General features: G+C 40.3%; 1 protein-coding gene across 2 annotated transcripts in view; it reads right to left on the bottom strand.

Annotated features, from left to right (window-relative positions):
• The window catches only part of cdkal1 (CDK5 regulatory subunit associated protein 1-like 1), a 336,709-nt gene that overhangs the window by 314,550 nt on the left and 2,336 nt on the right, over positions 1-19,823 (bottom strand). For both annotated transcript variants that reach the window (XM_083918841.1, XM_083918840.1), the window contains exon 3: positions 19,273-19,385. In XM_083918841.1, the coding sequence (XP_083774967.1) occupies positions 19,273-19,385 (113 nt within the window). The remainder of the gene's footprint in view (positions 1-19,272; positions 19,386-19,823) is intronic.

Raw genomic sequence — 19,823 nt, 5'->3', positions numbered from 1 at the left:
CCTTAGGTTGTATAGTTTTAGTGGCCAATATCTTCACTCTTGCTAATAAACTGAGCCCTCTACAGCACCTTAAAAATATTATCTTTATGAATCGATTTCAGATCATTTCAATGCAGTTCGAGGTAAGCAAAACTGTTGAAAACAACTCTGCTGGGGATTTTGTCCCTGAGACATAGGTGATTTTTACATTACTTTTCCTTAATGTACATCATTAAAACAGATTTTGCTGTTGAAGCCTTAATTAACGACCATCATGAATGTGTTGGATTATTTATGTTATTGGTAGAGAATTCTGCTGCATGTTTTACAGTATTATATCCGCCTGCCACATGCTTTGACTGACAGGACATTCAGTTGTGATTCTTGATTAATTATCATTTGCTCAAATGCTTTATATAAAGCTTTGTTTTCTGGATACTCATTCATTCATCCATCCACACAGTTGGCATGAATGAACACTGGAAATGCACAGGGAGACTGTTGGTCTGATTATTATTACAATACGTTTTTGCTTTTTTTAACCTATTCTGCTCCAATTGCAAAAAATATTTGAAGAGACTGATCTGATATGAGAAGATTGATTTCCTTTAAAACTGGCTGTCTGCATGTTTTACCTTATGCTGCTTCAGCCTTTACGTTAATCTGACTGAATTCAATTCAGACTCGTGCCGTGTTGACTGTGACGCGGACACATTACTAGGTCCGACCTAGTAAGATTGCCATGCCTGCCATTGTCATGACTTTTACATAAATATGACTTTTACATAAATATGACCAGAGTGCTTATTCAGACATGAACTTGGCGTGGTAAACCGACGTCAATTTACCGTAAAGGAGTACATGTCTGTAAGGGGCTTACACTTCTCTTAAATCCCCTTCACTGTGGGCACCCTGTTCATTATCAGTTTGAGCAGTTTATCAACTAAAGGAAAGAAAGACCAGTGGAGAGCAGAAAACTACGTGTTTGACAGAATGGTGAGTATGTAACTCTCAGATGTGCTGCATGTGCTGATGAGAATTGTGGTGTGCAGTAAGTGAGCATAGCCTCAAGTCAGTCTTATGAACTGTTAACAGCCAAATGCAATTTTGATTAGCTTCTATGATCAATTAGGTCTGTAAAGTTTAAATGGATATCTTTGAGGAACCCAATATAGAACCGTTGTTTGCACTAATATAGAGAACCTACAGAACAAAGACTCTTTTGATCGATACTATTGGGATGATGCTATGGGAAATCTACCCAACTGCTCAAAGATATACGACCACAGACACATAATTTCATTGTCTCTGAGCAAAAGCAGTATGCATGAAGAGCAAGAGGCCTCAGCTTGGTATTGCAGCTAATAACCCTTTCGCATATTTACGCTCCAGATGTAAAGCGTCCTAATTCGATTAATAGTAATAATTAGACCTTCCTCTGCTTTTTATTTCTGGGTGGAATTGAAACAATTTAGGTCATCTGGCCCCTTATTCCCAGATCCAAGCTGTGGGACATGCAAATCAGATGCAAATGCCACAGAAAAGTGAAAACTAGTTATGGGCCCGGGTAATAAATACTGAATTTAGCCTCTTGGCATTCCAAAATCAGCCAGTTGGGGTTCATATGCAAATGTTATGCAAATGGTCCAGAAGCAGGGAGCTTTTATTTGTCTGATACCAAGAACATAGGGGGGTTTCCTGGTGGCTTAGCAGGCAGAGGCACATAACATGCCATTACAATGTTGTGGGTTTGAAGCCAGCTCATGTTGCCATCTCCAGACAACTATCACACATAGAAGAGAGAGGATAGAAGAGAGGAAAAGGAGACAGGAGAAAAGATGTACAAGATATAAGATGAGAGGAGGAAGACGAAAGGGTAAGACAAGGAGAATGGGAGGCACGGCATGTAATTTCAAAAGTAAACCTCAGACACTGTTGGCTGCTGATTAGAGGATCAGTGTGGAGACGAAGGCAGAGGGAGGAAGACAAAGACTGTGATAATAGAAGATACAATTTGATTGTGGGAAGGAGACAAGTCAAATAAAAAGAGAGAAAGGTTGAACATGAGTTCAAAAAGACAAGGATGAAGATACCAAAGAGAAATAAGATAAGAAGTAAGCCAGGAAAGTTGGAAAGGAATCAAAGATTCACCATGAAAGTGAGATACTTGTCTTTATAAGTGTCAAGAGAAAATGTAGGGGGAAAAAATCAGATATTGGGATGAGGAGGAAAGATAGATAAACAAACACATACACACAGAGAATTTGCTGATCTAGCTTGTTCGTAAAAAAGGGGGGGAAAGGCTAGATTCACCACATTCAAAATGAACACTGCAACTGTGATTAGAGATGCTGTTCTGCTGAAAGTATTTAGACCGAAACAATGTTCACACATGTACATACAGTAAAAATTGCTAGCAGGGCTCCAGACTAACTTTTTTGACAAGAAGCACTATGAGCCCCAATTGAAAATTTTAGGTGCACACCGTAAGTCAATAACAGATGCAGGAATTACAATGTGCGGTTTCAAATTAATATTTATTGTGCTCTTTTAAAGACATAGAAAACATAGAAGGTAAACCAACAGCACCATCACTGTCATGACAGTAGCTACAATATCAAAAAAAATATACCATACATTCAGAATAAGGGGTGTGACGAGACGATACATGATAGAGTCCACAAGACGCAACAATATTTTTAACACAATTTTAACACTATTTAAAAATATCAGTATTAACTTTAAAGTGGGGTTGATTTTAGCAGAGAGCTGTGGTGCTGCTGCAGGTGTCTTTGCATAGTACTTGTGTTAGCTGTGGTGTAGCCTACAGTACTCACGGAGGTAAAATATAAACACCCCCCACCCCAACCCGGGCCACTGCGGGGGGCCCTCGGCGTCTACAAGGGTGCTGCCCCGCGAACGACAACATACAAGCGCTGCTGCCCACAGAGTGAGATAAGAAGTGGTGTGACGACCGTCACTCGCTCATCTCACAGAACAGATACGTTTACATTTTATTAAGTCAATCGACTCACACCCGAGTTTCTCCCGCTGTATATGTTTTATATGAACTGTATATACAGTATATTGACTGCTCAGTCTGTGTGTCACCTGCTGCCTGGAACAAAGTCAATGAATCAGTTAAACACTGTTAATTTCTTCCCATAGAGCCGACATAAAAACTATTTTGGTTTTGTTTGTGTTACGGTGCTGATGGCACATTCTTCTTACACTGCTTACATGTAATTCCTGTCTTTTCAGTCACTCTGTTGCTGTTAAGCCTCCCACATATTGATATGGCAGAGAAATCTGGTTGCGCATACTCTCAATTTTTGGTCGCAAAATGCTACCATTTGGTAGCAGTCCGGAGCCCTGGCTAGTCCAGTTTACAGCTTTTGAATGCATATAAAAACACACCAATCAATTAGGGTGGTCTGAGCTTCTGCATTTTAAACATCTTGCATTTTGTTTACCAAAACACCACTTAACTCTCGCGATTGTCAGAACCCTGAATGCAACACCTTAAGAAAGGATATATTCAGAGACACCGAGGTATAATGATAGCACAAAATAATACCAAATGAGCAGAGGGCTTATGGCTGTAGTAATGGAGGAATTAAGCTAAAAAAAGATCTCATATTAATAGAAACAATGCTGTAAATGTGCATAAGGATACCCCAACTGAAGACCAAATTAAAAGGCTAAAACACCTTATACAAAAAATAAAAAGTCAGAATTTACATGTTTTCCATGCTCTCTCACTTTTCCTTATTCTCATTCTCCATGAGTGGAGTATATATAATTTCGGTCATCTCTATTGGTAATCTTAAGGAACTTCAAACCACTGTGTTAACAATACGAAGCAGCCTACGGCATTTGTGTGTGCGCACCTGTTTGTGTACACGTACATGCTTGCATGTCTGCCTCCATGCATGAATACATTTGCTAGGTGGGGCGGACATGAAGCCGAATCCCAGAGAATTTTCCTCCTAATTAATAAATCATTTCAAAATGAAGCAATTTATAGTGTTTTCCATAGTGAATAATGCATGTCTTTGTAGTCAGTGTTAATAATGGGTCCACTTTTGGGACAAAAATTAAAAAAAAAAAAAAAAGGAAATAACAGGACAAATAATAACACAAAAGGAAGGAAGATGTGCAGTAAAAATACAAATAGCAGGCCAAAAAGAGGCAAGGAAAATGACAGAGCAGGGGTGTGGGGGTTGCACACACACAGAAGAACACACACTCCCTCTGCCTCTAACATATTCCATTGAAAACAGATGGCATCAGAATTATCTGATATCCTGTCACTGTCTTTTTATATGCTAATCCAGCTTCTACACACATCCGAGTATCTTTAATCAGATATCAGGTCAGAGAAGCTGAATCAAGCTGAGACAATCATGCTGCTCTCATCTTACAATAGACTGAGACAGGTAGTCAGACAGCAATGCATCAATGCACTTAACGCCATGAGACTCAGGCAACGTGTGGAGTTAACATAGCAAGTGTTTCTGCAACGATGCAGCTCAAGTTTTATCACCATTATAAACTTTAGTTGCATAATAATATTTGTCTTGTTAATGAATATTTGCCAGTATCACTCAAACAGCATTGTCACAGTAGGAGGTTACTGTTCTGCTTAACTCATTTGCTGAGTTAATCTAAAATTGATCCATAAAGCTACAGTTGATAATAATCAACACTTCCTGCATGTGCTTCACATGGACATGAATATCCCAGTTATGCTCGGGTTATTGGAGTATCCCCTTGCTAAGTTTTATCATGTAAACACCGTATCCAGAAACCTGGGTATGCCTTATCCCCTTTTGAGAAACCCATATATGTCAAGGCTCTGACAGGCCCAAAGCATGGGCTCGGATTAGGCTGTTTGTTTTTTACTTGTTTCGTTTAAAAACATTTTTTTTGGCCTTTTTCGTGCCTTTATTTGATAGGACAGCGGGAGGGTCATAGCAAATGGGGAAGAGAGAGTCAGAGTCAAACCTGGGGCCGCTGCATCGAGGACTTTTAGCCTCTGTATATGGGGCGCCTGCTCCAATCACTGAGCCGCCGTTTTCATCTGTACACAATAGTCGTCTTCCCTTTACGTAAAATGTGGCCGCTGGAAAGTTTCAGGACACGCCCTCTCAAATGTACTCTCACTCCGCGTGTCTCCATTACAAACAAGAAACCCAGAGGGATTTACCAGACTGGAGGTGACGTATCGCTTCCCTTTGATGGGAATGGCGCTCTGGCACTTCTTTCTCCAAGTGAGAAAAAAAGAATAGTTGCAGTGTGAATAATCTGGTTGAAATTCAGACACTTTTATGAGCACTTCAAGATCTGACTATTATTAAAATGTACAGTACGTTGTTCAAGAAAGACGATGAAACAAAGAGTTTGTTATTATTTTGAAATTTAAGGTGGATTGCTTGATTAACAATGTCAACTCATGCACTAAGTAAATGACAGAAAACCGTCCATCTTAAAATTTCCAGTAGCTGTGTGTTAGTGACAGTGCAGACTGGCCTTGGTGCAGAGGATGTCATATAGCGTATCTCCACTCAAGAATAGCTGTGTGTGTGCCGGTGAAGAGAGAGGGGATGTACTCAGAGAAGACAGCTGTAGTTTGTGAGAGGAATGTAAAGTGTAGTAAGATTGGGTGATATGACCAAAATCTCATATCACGATACAGGTCCTTTCATATCCGAATGAGGATATGACCATATAGCACATTTCCTGTAAAGATTTCCTGCAACATGGTCTACACCACTGGATAAAAGTGTCTACTCTCTACTTTGCCGGCTTGTTTACCATGCGTGTTTTTGTGGCGTCCATTACTACCTACGTCACATATCACTTAGTCATATCCAATCAGCACCCAGGCTTTTTTGAGGGGATAGATAAGAACCTGCTCTTCAGCAGGGCCAACAAAAGCCCAGTCAAATGGCCTTTAGGGGCTACTCAGAAATATGGGGCGTTTCGGAGAGGGAGACCCGCCTTATACCAGGCATTCGACTGAATTGGAAACACACCTAATGTTACATTAGGCAGAAACATGGAGCTTAATTAATAGAAACAGGCTTAATAAATAATGTTCATTTTGCTTTGACAGTTTAAAGTAGGGGAAGATAACTCAGCTTGAGCTCAAAATGACCAATTATCAAGACCACCCATTCTCTTGATTCCTTTTCACTTCTCAATGTATACAGTACAAGGACAGATGAAGTAAATATTGACATTATTTCATTCATACACTCAGGATACTGAAGCATGACTAATATGTGAGGAAGCTAAGCAAAATGAAGTTCAGAAATATACGCTTGTCATAACATTCCAGGTCAACCATTGATCAACTATCAGCCACCGTCTCATGATTACAAGAGTAGACACATTCAAACCACAACTGTAAAATAAATGACACGCACGCACGCACACGCTCACAGAGAAATCATCAGATCCGATCAGATATCAAAAGGCAGTGTCTGTCTAGAAGAGACATCTGTCTACCATGTGGAAAGCCTTGGATTATCAATAAACTTCACACACTTCGGTATGTGCATGTATCTGTGTGTGCGTGTGTTTCTGATGCAGACACTGAATCAGGGATGCAAATTAGAGGGACACAAACAGAAGCATAGAATAAATAACTAAAAGTAACAACATAAGTAATCACTTCTCCCTTTGGTAGATGATAGACAGACGTTTACAGTATCCGTGTTACTGTGTACGTTCAAGTAGCTGTGAACCTGTTGGGTGTTAAAGTCTCAGGACTTTGTTCTCACAGTGTGCTTTAGCTTCGTTAAAGATGATTTAAACTTTTTAGTCACCTAAAAATGTCTTAATCAGCGTTCGGTGTTTGCACCTTGCTAACCCAGCCGGCGCTAACGTTAACTGCAGATTTTCAATTGTCACTGCTTTACATGCAGATGAATGGCTACACCACCAGGAGCTCCTCACTCACTCGCACCCAATGGATGACTTGCATCAGCTGGTTGAAAATCGTTACAGGTTTCTCTCTTTAGCATTTAGCCTAGTTATTAAAACATAATTTCCGTAACTCCCCCAGCTGCACCCTCTCGTACAAATATGGTCACTTCTGGCTCCAAAATACCAAGACGGCAAAAGCCAAATGCCAAAACTATGGCTTCAAAACAGTAGTCCACTAACCAATGGGTGACATCGGTGGCTACGTCCATTATTTTTTACAGTCTTTGATACTGACACAAACAGACAGCCTGGAAATGACTTGTGGCCACACTTAATGCTTAATCAATACATAGCTATAGATCCTTTTCCTGACTAAACACTAACTGTATTTACCCTGTTAACTGTCTCCTGTATAGATCTATACTGTCAATATAACCCCAGGATGAGAGGAGAGCAAGGTTGAATCTCAGGGAACCTCAAAGACTAGGTGGAAAACTAATAAAAAATGTCTGTGCTCACACACCCCTAAAGGAAATTCTAGCTCAGTTATGACTTGTCTACACACAGCTACTTGTATAAATTCACAATTTTTCTCTGGTCGAGCAAGGTCCAGCGGATGCTTCCAGTCAAGTCATCTTTTCTGCCTGGTGATCAAGGTTACTTTGTTCGATGATGATTCAAATTAAACCCACTGCCCAAATCATCCGTGGCTTTTAAATCCACTTTATCTAATATCTGTGCTCTCACATGGAAATCTAGCACATAGCTGATTCATTTATATGTATGAAGGAGAGATCAGACAGAGACACATGTAGGATTAATTTATTACAAAGGACAGGAGTGCACACACACCCAATCACACTCACACATGCCGTCTTGAATTAACATACATGTGAGGTCCCCTGAAGTCTTCCAGTTTAGCATTCCTTTGTTCAAATTTCTAACTGGTCCTCACAAAACTCGTGAATTCATAAAACACACAAACACTCGGGCTCACACTTTTCTCTCTTCACTCACAGGTAGCCAGGGCTTTCATTTCAGCAGGTGGCCGCTTATGAACGTCCACAAATAACGATACAGGTCACCCCTGCTTTCCATTTCAGCGGGTGGTCCCTGAGTAATGGCACTGATGGCTGAACATTGTACACTCAGACAGAAAGCAGAAGTTATCTTCCAAAACAACACGAAAAGGGCCAAACGGAAGACAGGGAGGGGGAAAACCTCAAAGGGGCATGTCCTTGGATGCCCAACTCTCCATTTCTTTGCTTTTCATCCTTATTTCACCCTCACACTTTCTCCACCCACACCAACAGCCTGGCATGTCATGTTAATTACTGACATCTTTCAAGCTTTCATTTTCACTTCATGAGGGAAATTGCATTTGTTTTCCTTGTTGAGTCAAGATGACAGGAAAACCAAAGGACAAATTAGAAGGGAGGAAGACTAAAAAGTGTCTCTCAGCTTGTAAAAGAAAGAGACAAGCTAATTATTCAAAAACAGAGCGCAACAATGATCTATCAAATGTCAAAGTATATAGATCATCTTCTTAGCTCTACTGTCAAAGACTCAAACACACTATTGCACTGTTTTTCCACCAAGAAAGGAAAGCTAAGTGAGTCCCTGATATCATTCAACTGAACAAATGAAGACAAGTAATTGGATAAAAACAGTGACATTTTGAAATTAGGACAGTCTGTAGTGTCAAATTATGTGAATAAAGCTCAACTGGTCCTGTGGTGCCCCTAATAAACCCATTGTTTCCTGTGTCTTATACATGTCAAATTTTAAAGCAACATTGCAGAACATGTTGAACGTTCTCCTTCACATCATGTCACACCTAACAAAAACAACTGAGACTGGTGATATTCTATTTCATTTCTTACTGTCAAAAAAATCTCATGAAAAGTACAAAACCAACAATGCATTATTAGTCTGTCTTTTATGCTTTCTGACTTTCTGTATGGTACCCTGCCCAAGGCCAATTTGTACCTGAAGTCGCAAACCTTAAATGACATGTAAGGATCTTAACGTAAAGCGTTGTCCAAATGATGCAAATAAACAATAGACATTTTTATATTGTTTTGACAATACATATATTTCTTCTTCTATGGACTTGAACTTAAAGGCGTCACTGTTGCCCAAGAAAACATTGTATTTATATTTGGTAAGACAGGGATTTTGGAGGGTGGGTTACTTAGGTACAACTCAGAACTGCCCATCATATCCATAGCCATGTTAGACTGCCCACTGAGCAGCTCAAGTTGAGATGCTGGGGGTTAAATGCCTTGTTATATGGCACCTCATGCAACAAGCTTGACTCCTTCATCTTCTACACAGTGTGGAAGTGTCGGTCTGAGATTTGAACTGTCAATCTGTAGGCTATTAGCTTTAATGTTTCGCCATTAGGCAACCTCTGCTGCCAGAAAGTGACATCTTCCTACCTTGATTTCAGGCTCAACACTTTTGATGTGAGCAAAACCTGGTTTCACCCCACATTCCTTTTCCAGACAACCTCCTTCCCTCCTTATTTCTTAGTCCCTTCTTTCCTCAGTCCCCTCCACCCCCCAAGCCTTTCCCTCGGCTCTTGCCTTATCCCATTACTCACATCCCCTCCATGATATTCCCATTATATCCCTTCAGGGTATTCCCAATCCCTGCGGAATCCGGGGCAGTATTCCTGGTGTAACAGGGGGTTGACTGGCTGGCTGGCTGGCTGGCTTCTGTTGGGAATAGGGAATATGCTTCCCTCCTCTTGAGAGAAGCAGCAAAGGAAACCCCTATCCAGCTTCTCCCTTCATTTATCTCTAGCTTTGTTCATCAGAGAAATAAAAGTGCGAATGAACAAATGAATGGACAAAGGGAAGACTGGAACAGTGGTTCTTGCTTCAATTCTTCTTCCTCTGCTATCGGTCCTGCATCTTTCTGGTTTGAGAAACAAGGGTGAGATAGTACCAACGTATGGGGAATCAATGTTCAGTTTTTTGTTATTTCTTAGAAGAATAAGGACTGAGCTTTCATTCAGTGAACTACAATTCTCTTTCCTTACTCATAAAGCTCCCAAATGGGAAGTGCTACTAACAGTAAGGGAGATCTTCCTTTCCTTGGAGAAATTAGTGCAGGGGAAGAATAATCCTCATTTTCTTTCTGTGGTCATTTATCATCACTAGTGGGTATTTAGACACATGCCATGTTGTTTAACATTAACTATTTACTTAGTTACCTGACTCATTTAGTATTATGGCTGTTAGTCTAAAAAATGCCAAAAAAGGATGACACCAATAAATCCCGAAAACTGATTTTGTGGGTTTTGACTCAGATGACAATTTCTTGCTACAATGTTTGTTCTCAACAGGTCAGCTGGTTTTCCATCCAAATGAATCGCAGAAAAAGTAAATTGATGCCCGTTTCTAGTTTTCCACTACCATTATGTGATTACTAGGAGTTGGTTCATAGAGAAGCAGCAGATGGCATCAATTCTCTAGTCAGAAAACCATTATAGCATTATGAAGAAGAGGGTGCAACAAGATAACACAGTCATCCGGGGAGAGAGCAGGCGTCGGCAGCTCCAGAGACCTTAGCAGCTGTGGCGGCTCAACTTCAGCCAGCTGAGCACAGGAGCCATTGTCACCATTTATTCAGTAAATCTGTTTCCATCGCACACATTTTGCTTTTATCAATTTGTCAATTTTTCCACCTCAGCCAAGTGTAAAAACCTGTAGATATTTCAGGACTATTTTGAAATTAAAGCGTTTTCATTTAGGTTTTTCATGCACAAATAGAAAATGGGCATAAAAACAGGCAGATGGAAACGCACTTCAAGTTATCCCATTTTCCTTCTCCTCTATCCATAGTTACCTCAAGGGAATCTTAATGCAGAAATGACTGGGGTTCCTAATCCCATGGCTTCTAAATGGTTACTGGTTGCTGCCTAGACGTGGGTTACCTTGTAGAATCCACACACAGCTTAGGAATCTCTCTAATCTCCTGGCCTCTAAATGGTTACACTACCACTACACTACCTCTACCTAGGCTCATGGGTCTATGTGTAGGACCATAAAACTATGTATGCGTGTGTGTGAGAGAAAGTGTGTGTGTTTTACAGAGATGAGAGAGGGCAATATTATGAATATGAATACAAAGATATTAGTCTTACACACAGATGAGTGTATTCGGGACTGTAATTGTAATTATTTCCAGTGTTTGTGACAAAGAAAATAAGTGAGTTAGTAAAACACAAATGTCATTCAGTAAGTCTGGTTTGTGTGAAATCCCCATACAAAAAGACAACACCTGTTTAGCCAATGACAACTTTGATATTTAAAATTGTTTAACCTTCATGGTACCACACTACTATTTACATATTCATATTTACATAACAGCCTGTCTACCTGTCATATGTCTGCTCTGAACTTGCGGGTATTATATTTACTATTGCATATTTAGTTCAAATTTACATGCAATGATGAAGATGTATTTCCATGTATATTCAGTTTTTATTGTAGTTTCTAATTGTTATTTTTTTCCACAACTGTCACTGGATATCCCTAATCGTTGCTGCCAACTACTAATTTCAATTTGCCTAACCTCTTTTTTATTTCTCTAATGTCTCTTGTGTCGTTTCTCATTCCTCAAACCACTGCCCTCTTGTCCGTTTCTCTACTCCATTATTCCTCATCTTTCCATTTCTGCAGATTTTCCAGAGTCTAGTCGATTTTTCCTGGTAGCATATTGCCCTCCCTGTTCGCCTCCCTTTTTTCCGACCGTCGCTTTGGCTGATTTTGGCTTCAAGTGCATCTGTATCTCTTGGCTGTACTCTTCATCCCAGCACCCTGCTCCGTTCCCCGCTGACTCGTCTTCTCGTCTTTCCCCTTCACTCTTTTTACCCCTTTCCCTCTTTCAATCAGCAAAGTGGGACTGTCTGGCACACATAGTTGTGAGGTAGAGGACAGACAGAGCAAGCATGCAGAGTCTCTGAAATGTGTAAGTACACCACACAATATGTCTAATCTTGCACAATGACGGCTGTCAAAAAACTGAACCGTCTCACACACTTTCCCTATACGATATCAATTCCAACCACATCTGCAACTGTGTGTGAGAAGAGCAAATGTGTGTGTGAGCTGGATGTGTGTGCTAACGTGTGTGTGTGTGTGTGTGTGTGTGTGTGTGTGTGTGTGTGTGTGTGTGTGTGTGTGTGTGTGTGTGTGTGTGTGAGAGAGAGGTGGAGTCAGGAAGAACATTGTAAGTTTTCATTGGCTATAACATTGCGGCGTGTAATGTTGCGTAGCACAGAGTCAACCTATGAGAAGGTCCTCACACAACCGTTTTATGAATGAGACGGCATGTATGCGAGGTACACACACACACACGCTTGGAATGAGAATACTCTACAGTGATGTAATACAATCACAGAGCAGTAGCGCTTGTAACTCGAATGCAGTATGCGCTGAATCAGAGCAGTTCAATAATTTATCCGCCTTAAAATTCTAAATAATATAAATTACACACATCCTGGAAAACATATAATAACAAAATTGGAAAAATGAAATGAATTGACTGGAATTGCCAAACACCCTTTATACCAGTAAAATGCCAGTCTATCCATTTCAAATTTACAAATATGCCAAATGTTTTTCCTCCGGCCATGTAACATTTCATTTCAGATAGAAAGCTACATGCAGGTATTATATATGCTTTCATCACTAAATAATTGTTTTTCTGTCAAAGCCAATGAGGCATTTCAAATAAATCATCATTTCAGAGCAGTTCTTGTCTAAAAGGCATGGTGAAATTACATTATATGCGACACCTCCGGCATTTACTATCCACAGAAACACCTATAATACTTGCTGATCGATAAAGCCCTCGTATCATTTTAGCAAAACAACTCACACCCTCTATCTGAAACCCATATCCTCCAACCGTCTGTGTCCAAACCAGGAACTGAGAACGCCTCATTTGGCTGACATTGTGTACTGGGGAGTAATTTTGCCTAACCGGTATGTAAAATCCTAACTGAAGAGCTGTGTGTGCGGCTGGCTGGCTGGCAGAGAGGACATTGGGAGGGGAGGAGAGCAGCCAAAAACAATCAAAATATCCTGGTGTGACTTTCCATGAAGGGTGTGTGAGTGTGTGTGTGTCTGTTTGTCTGTGTGTACGCGCCCATATGTGAGTATCCACGCCTTTCTATGAAGTCACTTTTTGGCACATTGCACTGCTGTTCAAATGTGGTTCATTTGTGTCAGTGTAGTATCATGGGTAAACAGTGCCCTCTGTGCTTAAACAGAGAACAGCAGCTCAGGACGAGTACAGGCAGACTAACAAGTGTGGAGACAATGAAAGCAGCGAGGAGAAGTGACACAGGTTGACGTTTCATTTAAGTAAAATGGAACAAAAAAATCAGGGGAGAAAGGGCAGACATTTTCTCTTCAGATTGGTCAGAATTACTAAATGTTTTAGATATTTTATGACTGAAAAACGAAATGGCTGCTTATTAATCACCTCAACTGTCAAGCACCAGGAGTAAAAAAAATTGAGGTGGAAGATACTAATGTCTTATATGTATTTTATATTAAAAAGAAATGTTGCATGTATGTGCCAAAATACTGTCCAACTGAAGAGTGAGAGGTGGTCTGTCTCAGCCAAGCAAAGTCACAAATCTTTTTAACCTAGAGCCATTTTATATTCAACCTTAATCAATAAGGCTTGTGTTATTTAAAAGTCTACATGGTGTCTTCAGTATTCAATTATATTGATTTCAGCTTAATAACAGTGTTAACCAAGAGCTGGCCTCATTTTTTTAAATGATCACATAAGACCGTGGTGAAGCCATGGATGTCTAAAAGTTACAACTTTTGAAACTATGAATGAGAATACGGAGTATGTTTTTCAGGATGACCTCATCCTGATATTGCAGAGATGGATCCTTTCAACAAAAAGCCCCTCCAATGAGCCAAGGCTGCTATCTAGAGGCCACAGTGAGAACTGCTACTACGTCTCACACTGGGTGATGTCATAGTTTAGGAAAGAAAGAGTTGGAGAGGGAGATGATAGGGGGACAGGGGAGGGAAGGGGTGTGAAAGAGAGAAAATGAGAGGGAGGGAGAGTAGGTGATGTCATGTTTTCAGAGCAGTGCAAGGTGTCTTTGTCCAAACTCTTTCATTAAACTGCGGATCGATACTGCGGATATGAATGACAGGCACTACAAAGGTTTTGGTCTCATATTCATATGATATCATCATATGAAGGACATAACATTCTGACTCACATATATGATTATCATTACAACCTACTCAAAGTGCTCATGTTCAGTCTAGACACTACATCCTTCAGGAGCCCAATCCAATCCTTGTCATTCCAGACTATTCCACTCTCTCCAATTCACTCCCAACTATTTCATGCCATTCTAGACAATTGCGTTGCATTGTACACTATACCATTCAAAACAATCACACGCCCTCTTCTGAGTGTAATCTACCCTGACTCTGGCCATGACAGGCAATTTTTCCTTTCAACAATCTCACAGTGAAAAACAATGAGCGTAGATACACACATCTAAAGAAGGCGAGGGGGAGATAAAAAGAAAATCAAAAAGTGATGCAGGAGGAAAGAGACAGAAGTAGAGGCACAAAAGCAAACAAAGAGAAGAGGGAGACAGAAACCAAACTAATCCTTTAGCTTTAACTGCAAGGCACTGACCTTTAAAGTACTGTGTTGAGAGGGAGAACAAGGGTGAAGGAGGGAGAGAGACAGGGAGAGTATTCTGAAGGTTTATCTGTGAGGGATATATGCATCTCTGAGCATCATGGGATAAAACCATATTAACTGAAGTGGTAAATAACAGAGGACTGCTCTTTTTTGCTTTGGGAACAACCAGGTGTGAAGAATACAACCAGGTGTGAAAAAGATACACAAAGAGACAGACAGCAGCAACTCATCAGAGCAGTGTCAGTCATAGAAGAAACTAATCCTGGTGTTAGTAAAGGCCTTGACACACCAGGCCAACAGTCGGTCAAAGTTGGACCGCTGGTGAGTGTACGTCGCCCTAGTTTTTGCGGTGTCCCACACTGTTGGCACTAGTCAGCCCTCATAAGTGGCTGATTGGCATTTCAGCTTTAAGCAAGTGCACGAGAAAAGAAACAGTAGTGAGAAAAGTAATCAAATGACTGAAAATCCAGAAGCTGTGTGATGGCTCGCCAGGTTGCCCAATTCTTGGCTTTTGGTTGCCATCAATGCCAATCATTTTTTAACATATAAAAATAGGGACAGTAAATAGCAAGACGTGCATGCCAAAAAATATGTTTTTAAATATTAGTTATTTATTGAAATCCTGCTGTTCCAGTCCGATTACAACCGGACAGCATGTGACACCGCTGCACGTGTTTGCATTTACTTACATGTGAGACAACTGTGAAGCAAATGAAGTTGTTTGACTGAGGGGTGAAAAGTTCAAGTAACCCATCAACATCACTAACAAATGTGCAAATTGATTCAACTGGAAAAGAAAACAGATGAACCTGAACAAAATTCCCATTTTCTTTTGACCCTTAAAGATGTTATTCTCTTTTAGTATCTCACACACAAACACACACACACACACACACACACACACACACACACACACACACACACACACACACACACACACACACACACACACACACACACACACACACACACACACACACACACACACACACACACACACACACACACACACACACACACACACACACACACACACACACACACACACACACACACACACACACACACACACACACACACACACACACACACACACACACACACACACACACACACGTCTGATTTAGAAGAATGATAGCTGCTAAAGATGCCCAAACAGGATACAGAAATTTGTTGTTAGTTTCATTGAATTGTTTAATTGTCGGTATTGTACAATAATGGTGAGAGGAAACAGCAGTAATATATGCTGACACTTTCTAGAACCAGGTTCCCTGTGCGGTCATGGCATGGTCCTACTTTAAGGAGAAAGGCACAGAAACAAACCTAATCACAAGAAAAATGTAATATCCATGGCAACATGTTCTAACTTTATTACCTTGGAGTGAATACATTACACCGGCTTGAAATGCGTCTTTATCTGCTGAGGACCTTCAGACAATCAGAGAAGCTAAGTACTATTCTGTGACGTACAGATATTTCTCATTACGGGTATATGGCAAAAGTCTTCTATCCCGATATAGGTTATTTTATATCTTGATAACCATATTTATCACGGTATAGCATGTTTTCTGGTAATTCAATGAATAAATAGTATATATGAAATAGCCACATGGTTTGTATACATTTGTCAAGTATTTAATTGACACAGCAGTAGAGTTTTATTTTTTTTTTATTAAAGCTGCAGTCAGCAAGTCCAGCGAAACAAGGGTTTACAACTCTGACACCCCTCCCCCACTACCAACAAGCTCCTCCGCACTCTCCAATTGAGTGTTCGTCAGTGCACGTGTACCAGCTTCCTGTGAACGCGCCCGTCTCGTCTCTCATCGTTAAACGGTATGGAGTACATGCTACACGGAGGTAGGCTGGCTCACTTACTCATAGATAGTAACTGTTAACGTCATTTAGTTTGTGAGAGTCAGCTCTGCTCCCGTAATGAAGTTCGGCCTCAGAAACGGTGCAGAACAATCAGAATACCCTCTCAATCTGGGCACGAGCGCTTGGCACAGGACAGCATTGGGTGCAAATAGTCCAGTGCTGCCCGCGGTCATGCACTCTGTTATTGAGTGATGTGATTTCTGATTTCTGATACAGGAATCTTATTAAACGTATTTGTTATCAAACATAAATGGGTTTTGTTTGTATCTTTCTTTGACAATAGCTGACGGTATATTTAGAACTGTAGTTTCACTTTCACTGTGCTTTGTCAGACATAGTCGTAATTAGCCGATCATTTATTAATTCCACTGAAACACTGCGGCCTGTGTCGAAGTCACACACAGTGTGTGTGTCGTGTGTCTGGTGTGTGTTTTAAGGTTCTACGCCTGTGAAACACAGCTAAGACACAAACTTGCAAAGAGCTGGTGCAGACAGCTGCAGAGATAAACGGAGAGCGTATCTGCTGTGTGAGACATGAAGAGTTAAAAAATGGTCTAGCCTGACCAAATCTCAACCATAGCAATGTCAGATCACATAGCAGATTCATTTTCCAACAGTGACTAGTAACAGTTTTGTTGAGCAGCAAGCAGTAATACAATCATACAATCATCATACCAAACAACACACAAACAATTCACATGTATTACACACAGTTTTTAACAGATCAAAAGTAGCAGGGACCAATGAATTTGGTTCTGGCTGACAACTGGTGGTTCCAGATCTTGGCAGAATATATCTGCAACCAGAGGCACCTGAACAAGCAACCTGGACTCGCTGAACAAAGGGTGCCTCACATTTATACCTGCAATCTTGCTGCAAATCCTATCAATACCTTCTAAATGGTTCCTGTTTTTCAAAGTAGGTGACCAAAACCAACAAATAAAGTGAAAGGTTTAAGCAGATTCAATAAAGCAAGAATACAACATTCAGAGCCTTTGCATTAATATTAGGTTCAAAGGTCAACTTATCATCAATAATTGTCCCCAGATACTTTTACTGTTGAACAACTTCGACAGCCTGGCAAATAATGTAAATGCAGGAAGAATAAGCGGAGGCTTCTTTCTAAAATCAGGTAACATTTCCTTTGTTTTGGACACATTTATGTCCAAGAAGGAGCACTTGCACCAGTCACTAAAAGCGGCCACCACTGGCTCAGTTTCCTCAATACTACGCAGGGACGTGAAAATAGAATTACAACAACAACTCAGCAGCATGAGCTGACTTAGTGAAAAAGCTCTTTATTCAACCAACACATCCTGGCACAAGGCTTTCATTGGGTTTTACAGAATGGATAAAAGCACAGCCTAAATACACAACAAAGAGGCTTTGGCTCAGTTCTTATATAAAGAGAAGACTCTAGCAGTAAGTCAGCAAGTGTTGCAGAGTAGATTTTTCAGATTTGGTCACCCCACTGGTGAAAACTAGATGTACACTCACCGGCCACTAAGCCATTAGGTACACCTGTCCAACTGCTCGTCAACAAAAATTTCTAATCAGCCAATCACATGGCAGCAACTCAATGCATTTAGACATGGTCAAGACAATCTGCTGCAGTCCAAACCGAGCATCAGAATGGGGAAGAAAGGTGATTTAAGTGACTTTGAACGTGGCGTGGAGAGAATGGTCCGAAAAAGAGATAATATCCAGTGAGCGGCAGTTCTGTGGGCGCAAATGTCTTGTTGATGCCAAAGGTCAGAGGAGAATGGCCAGACTGGGTTAAGATAGAAAGGCAACAGTAACTCAAATATCCACTGGTTCCAACAGAGGAATGCAGGAGAGCATCTGTGAACACACAACACCACCTACTTTCTAGCAGATAGGTAACAGTAGCAGAAGACCACACTGACATGTTATTAAGCACCAGGTGCACCTAATAAAGTGGCTGGTGAGTGTATACTGGTATTGCAGTGAAATAAAAATAAAATGTCAGACTAAATGTGCATATACATCACATGCAGGTGTCGGAAAATACACTGCCATGTTAGTACTCTGCATCCTTAATCACACGACATGAAAGCCAAAACATAAATGACACTTGAAAATGACACTTTTCAACTTTACCAACCATTTCAGCAGAAGAAATACCATTCGTATGTCATATGTCAATTTCTACTCCGACTATCCAGATGAAAAATGAAAGTCAAACCATGGTGTCATGCAGTCCCACTGTTCTCTTGTTGTTTCCTACGGCATCAATGTGTCCTTTCTCAACTGGCACATAAGGATCTGTAGTTTCCAAACATGATCCAAACCCTCACATTAACTATTCTGAAATAAATGCATGTGCTTGGTTGAGTTTGTTGAGGAGAGCACACAGCCTGGGAAGCTCAATTCTGAGAAAAACAAAATCTCCCACTGTAATAACATGCAAGGTACAGCTTACTTACAAAGCAAGGCTGCCCCCTTGTGTTTAAAAATAATGACATCTTTTTTTTTTAAACAAGGAAAAATTAGATTAAATCCGATTAAAAATCTCTTTTTTAAGAGTGTCCTGGCCAAGACCAGCAGCAAATTGACACCTAGCATATAATACAATAATAATAACAACATTTTACCATTTCAGCTGTTCATTAATTTACTTACCTTCTAATAGATCTAATAAAGATTCTAATAAATCCTTCTATCTTAGTATTATTCTATTAGTATCTGTTAGAAGTAACATTACTATATTTATTGGCCGCCAGTCAATGGATTTAATAGAAGTAAAAAATCTCTTACCAGTCATCTTGTATCCACTGGCAGCTAGCTGTCCGGCCATGTACTCTCCATCTGAGTTGTTATGACTGCAACCCCATGTTTTCATCCAGATTTTTTGGGTGCCAGGGATCAAACTAAAAATGAACAACAATGAGGTAAGTTTTTGTTGTATGATGTGTGGAAATTTTTTTTTAAATCAAGACGGCTTCCAACCAGGCTCTGTTGCTGTCTGTTTGTAGTTTGAAAGCAAAGTGGAAAAACTACAGGATTAATGATATATATTTTTTTCCTGATACATGAGAAAGTATAATTTAGCAATTCTCCAATAAAAAGTGAGTGAAACACATGACCCCTGTAATATTGCTATGACACCCATCTTTTTGTCCTGATTTTACTTCATTCTATTTTTACAGCATTCTTCACTAATAAAGCTCAAAATCAAATATTTCTTCATGAGGTCTCTGTGTCGCTAAATAAGTTTAATATAAACAAGTACTGTACAGTACTGTATGACTTGCTGGCTGTCACAGAACTTGGTTTTCACCCCTCTGATGATGCAGGATGACAGTCAC

The sequence above is a fragment of the Echiichthys vipera genome (assembly GCF_963691815.1).
Source record: "Echiichthys vipera genome assembly, chromosome: 8".
In the NCBI taxonomy this organism is placed as follows: Eukaryota; Metazoa; Chordata; class Actinopteri; order Perciformes; family Trachinidae; genus Echiichthys; species Echiichthys vipera.
Note: the sequence above shows the minus strand (reverse complement) of the source record. Positions and strands in the feature narration are given on the sequence as shown.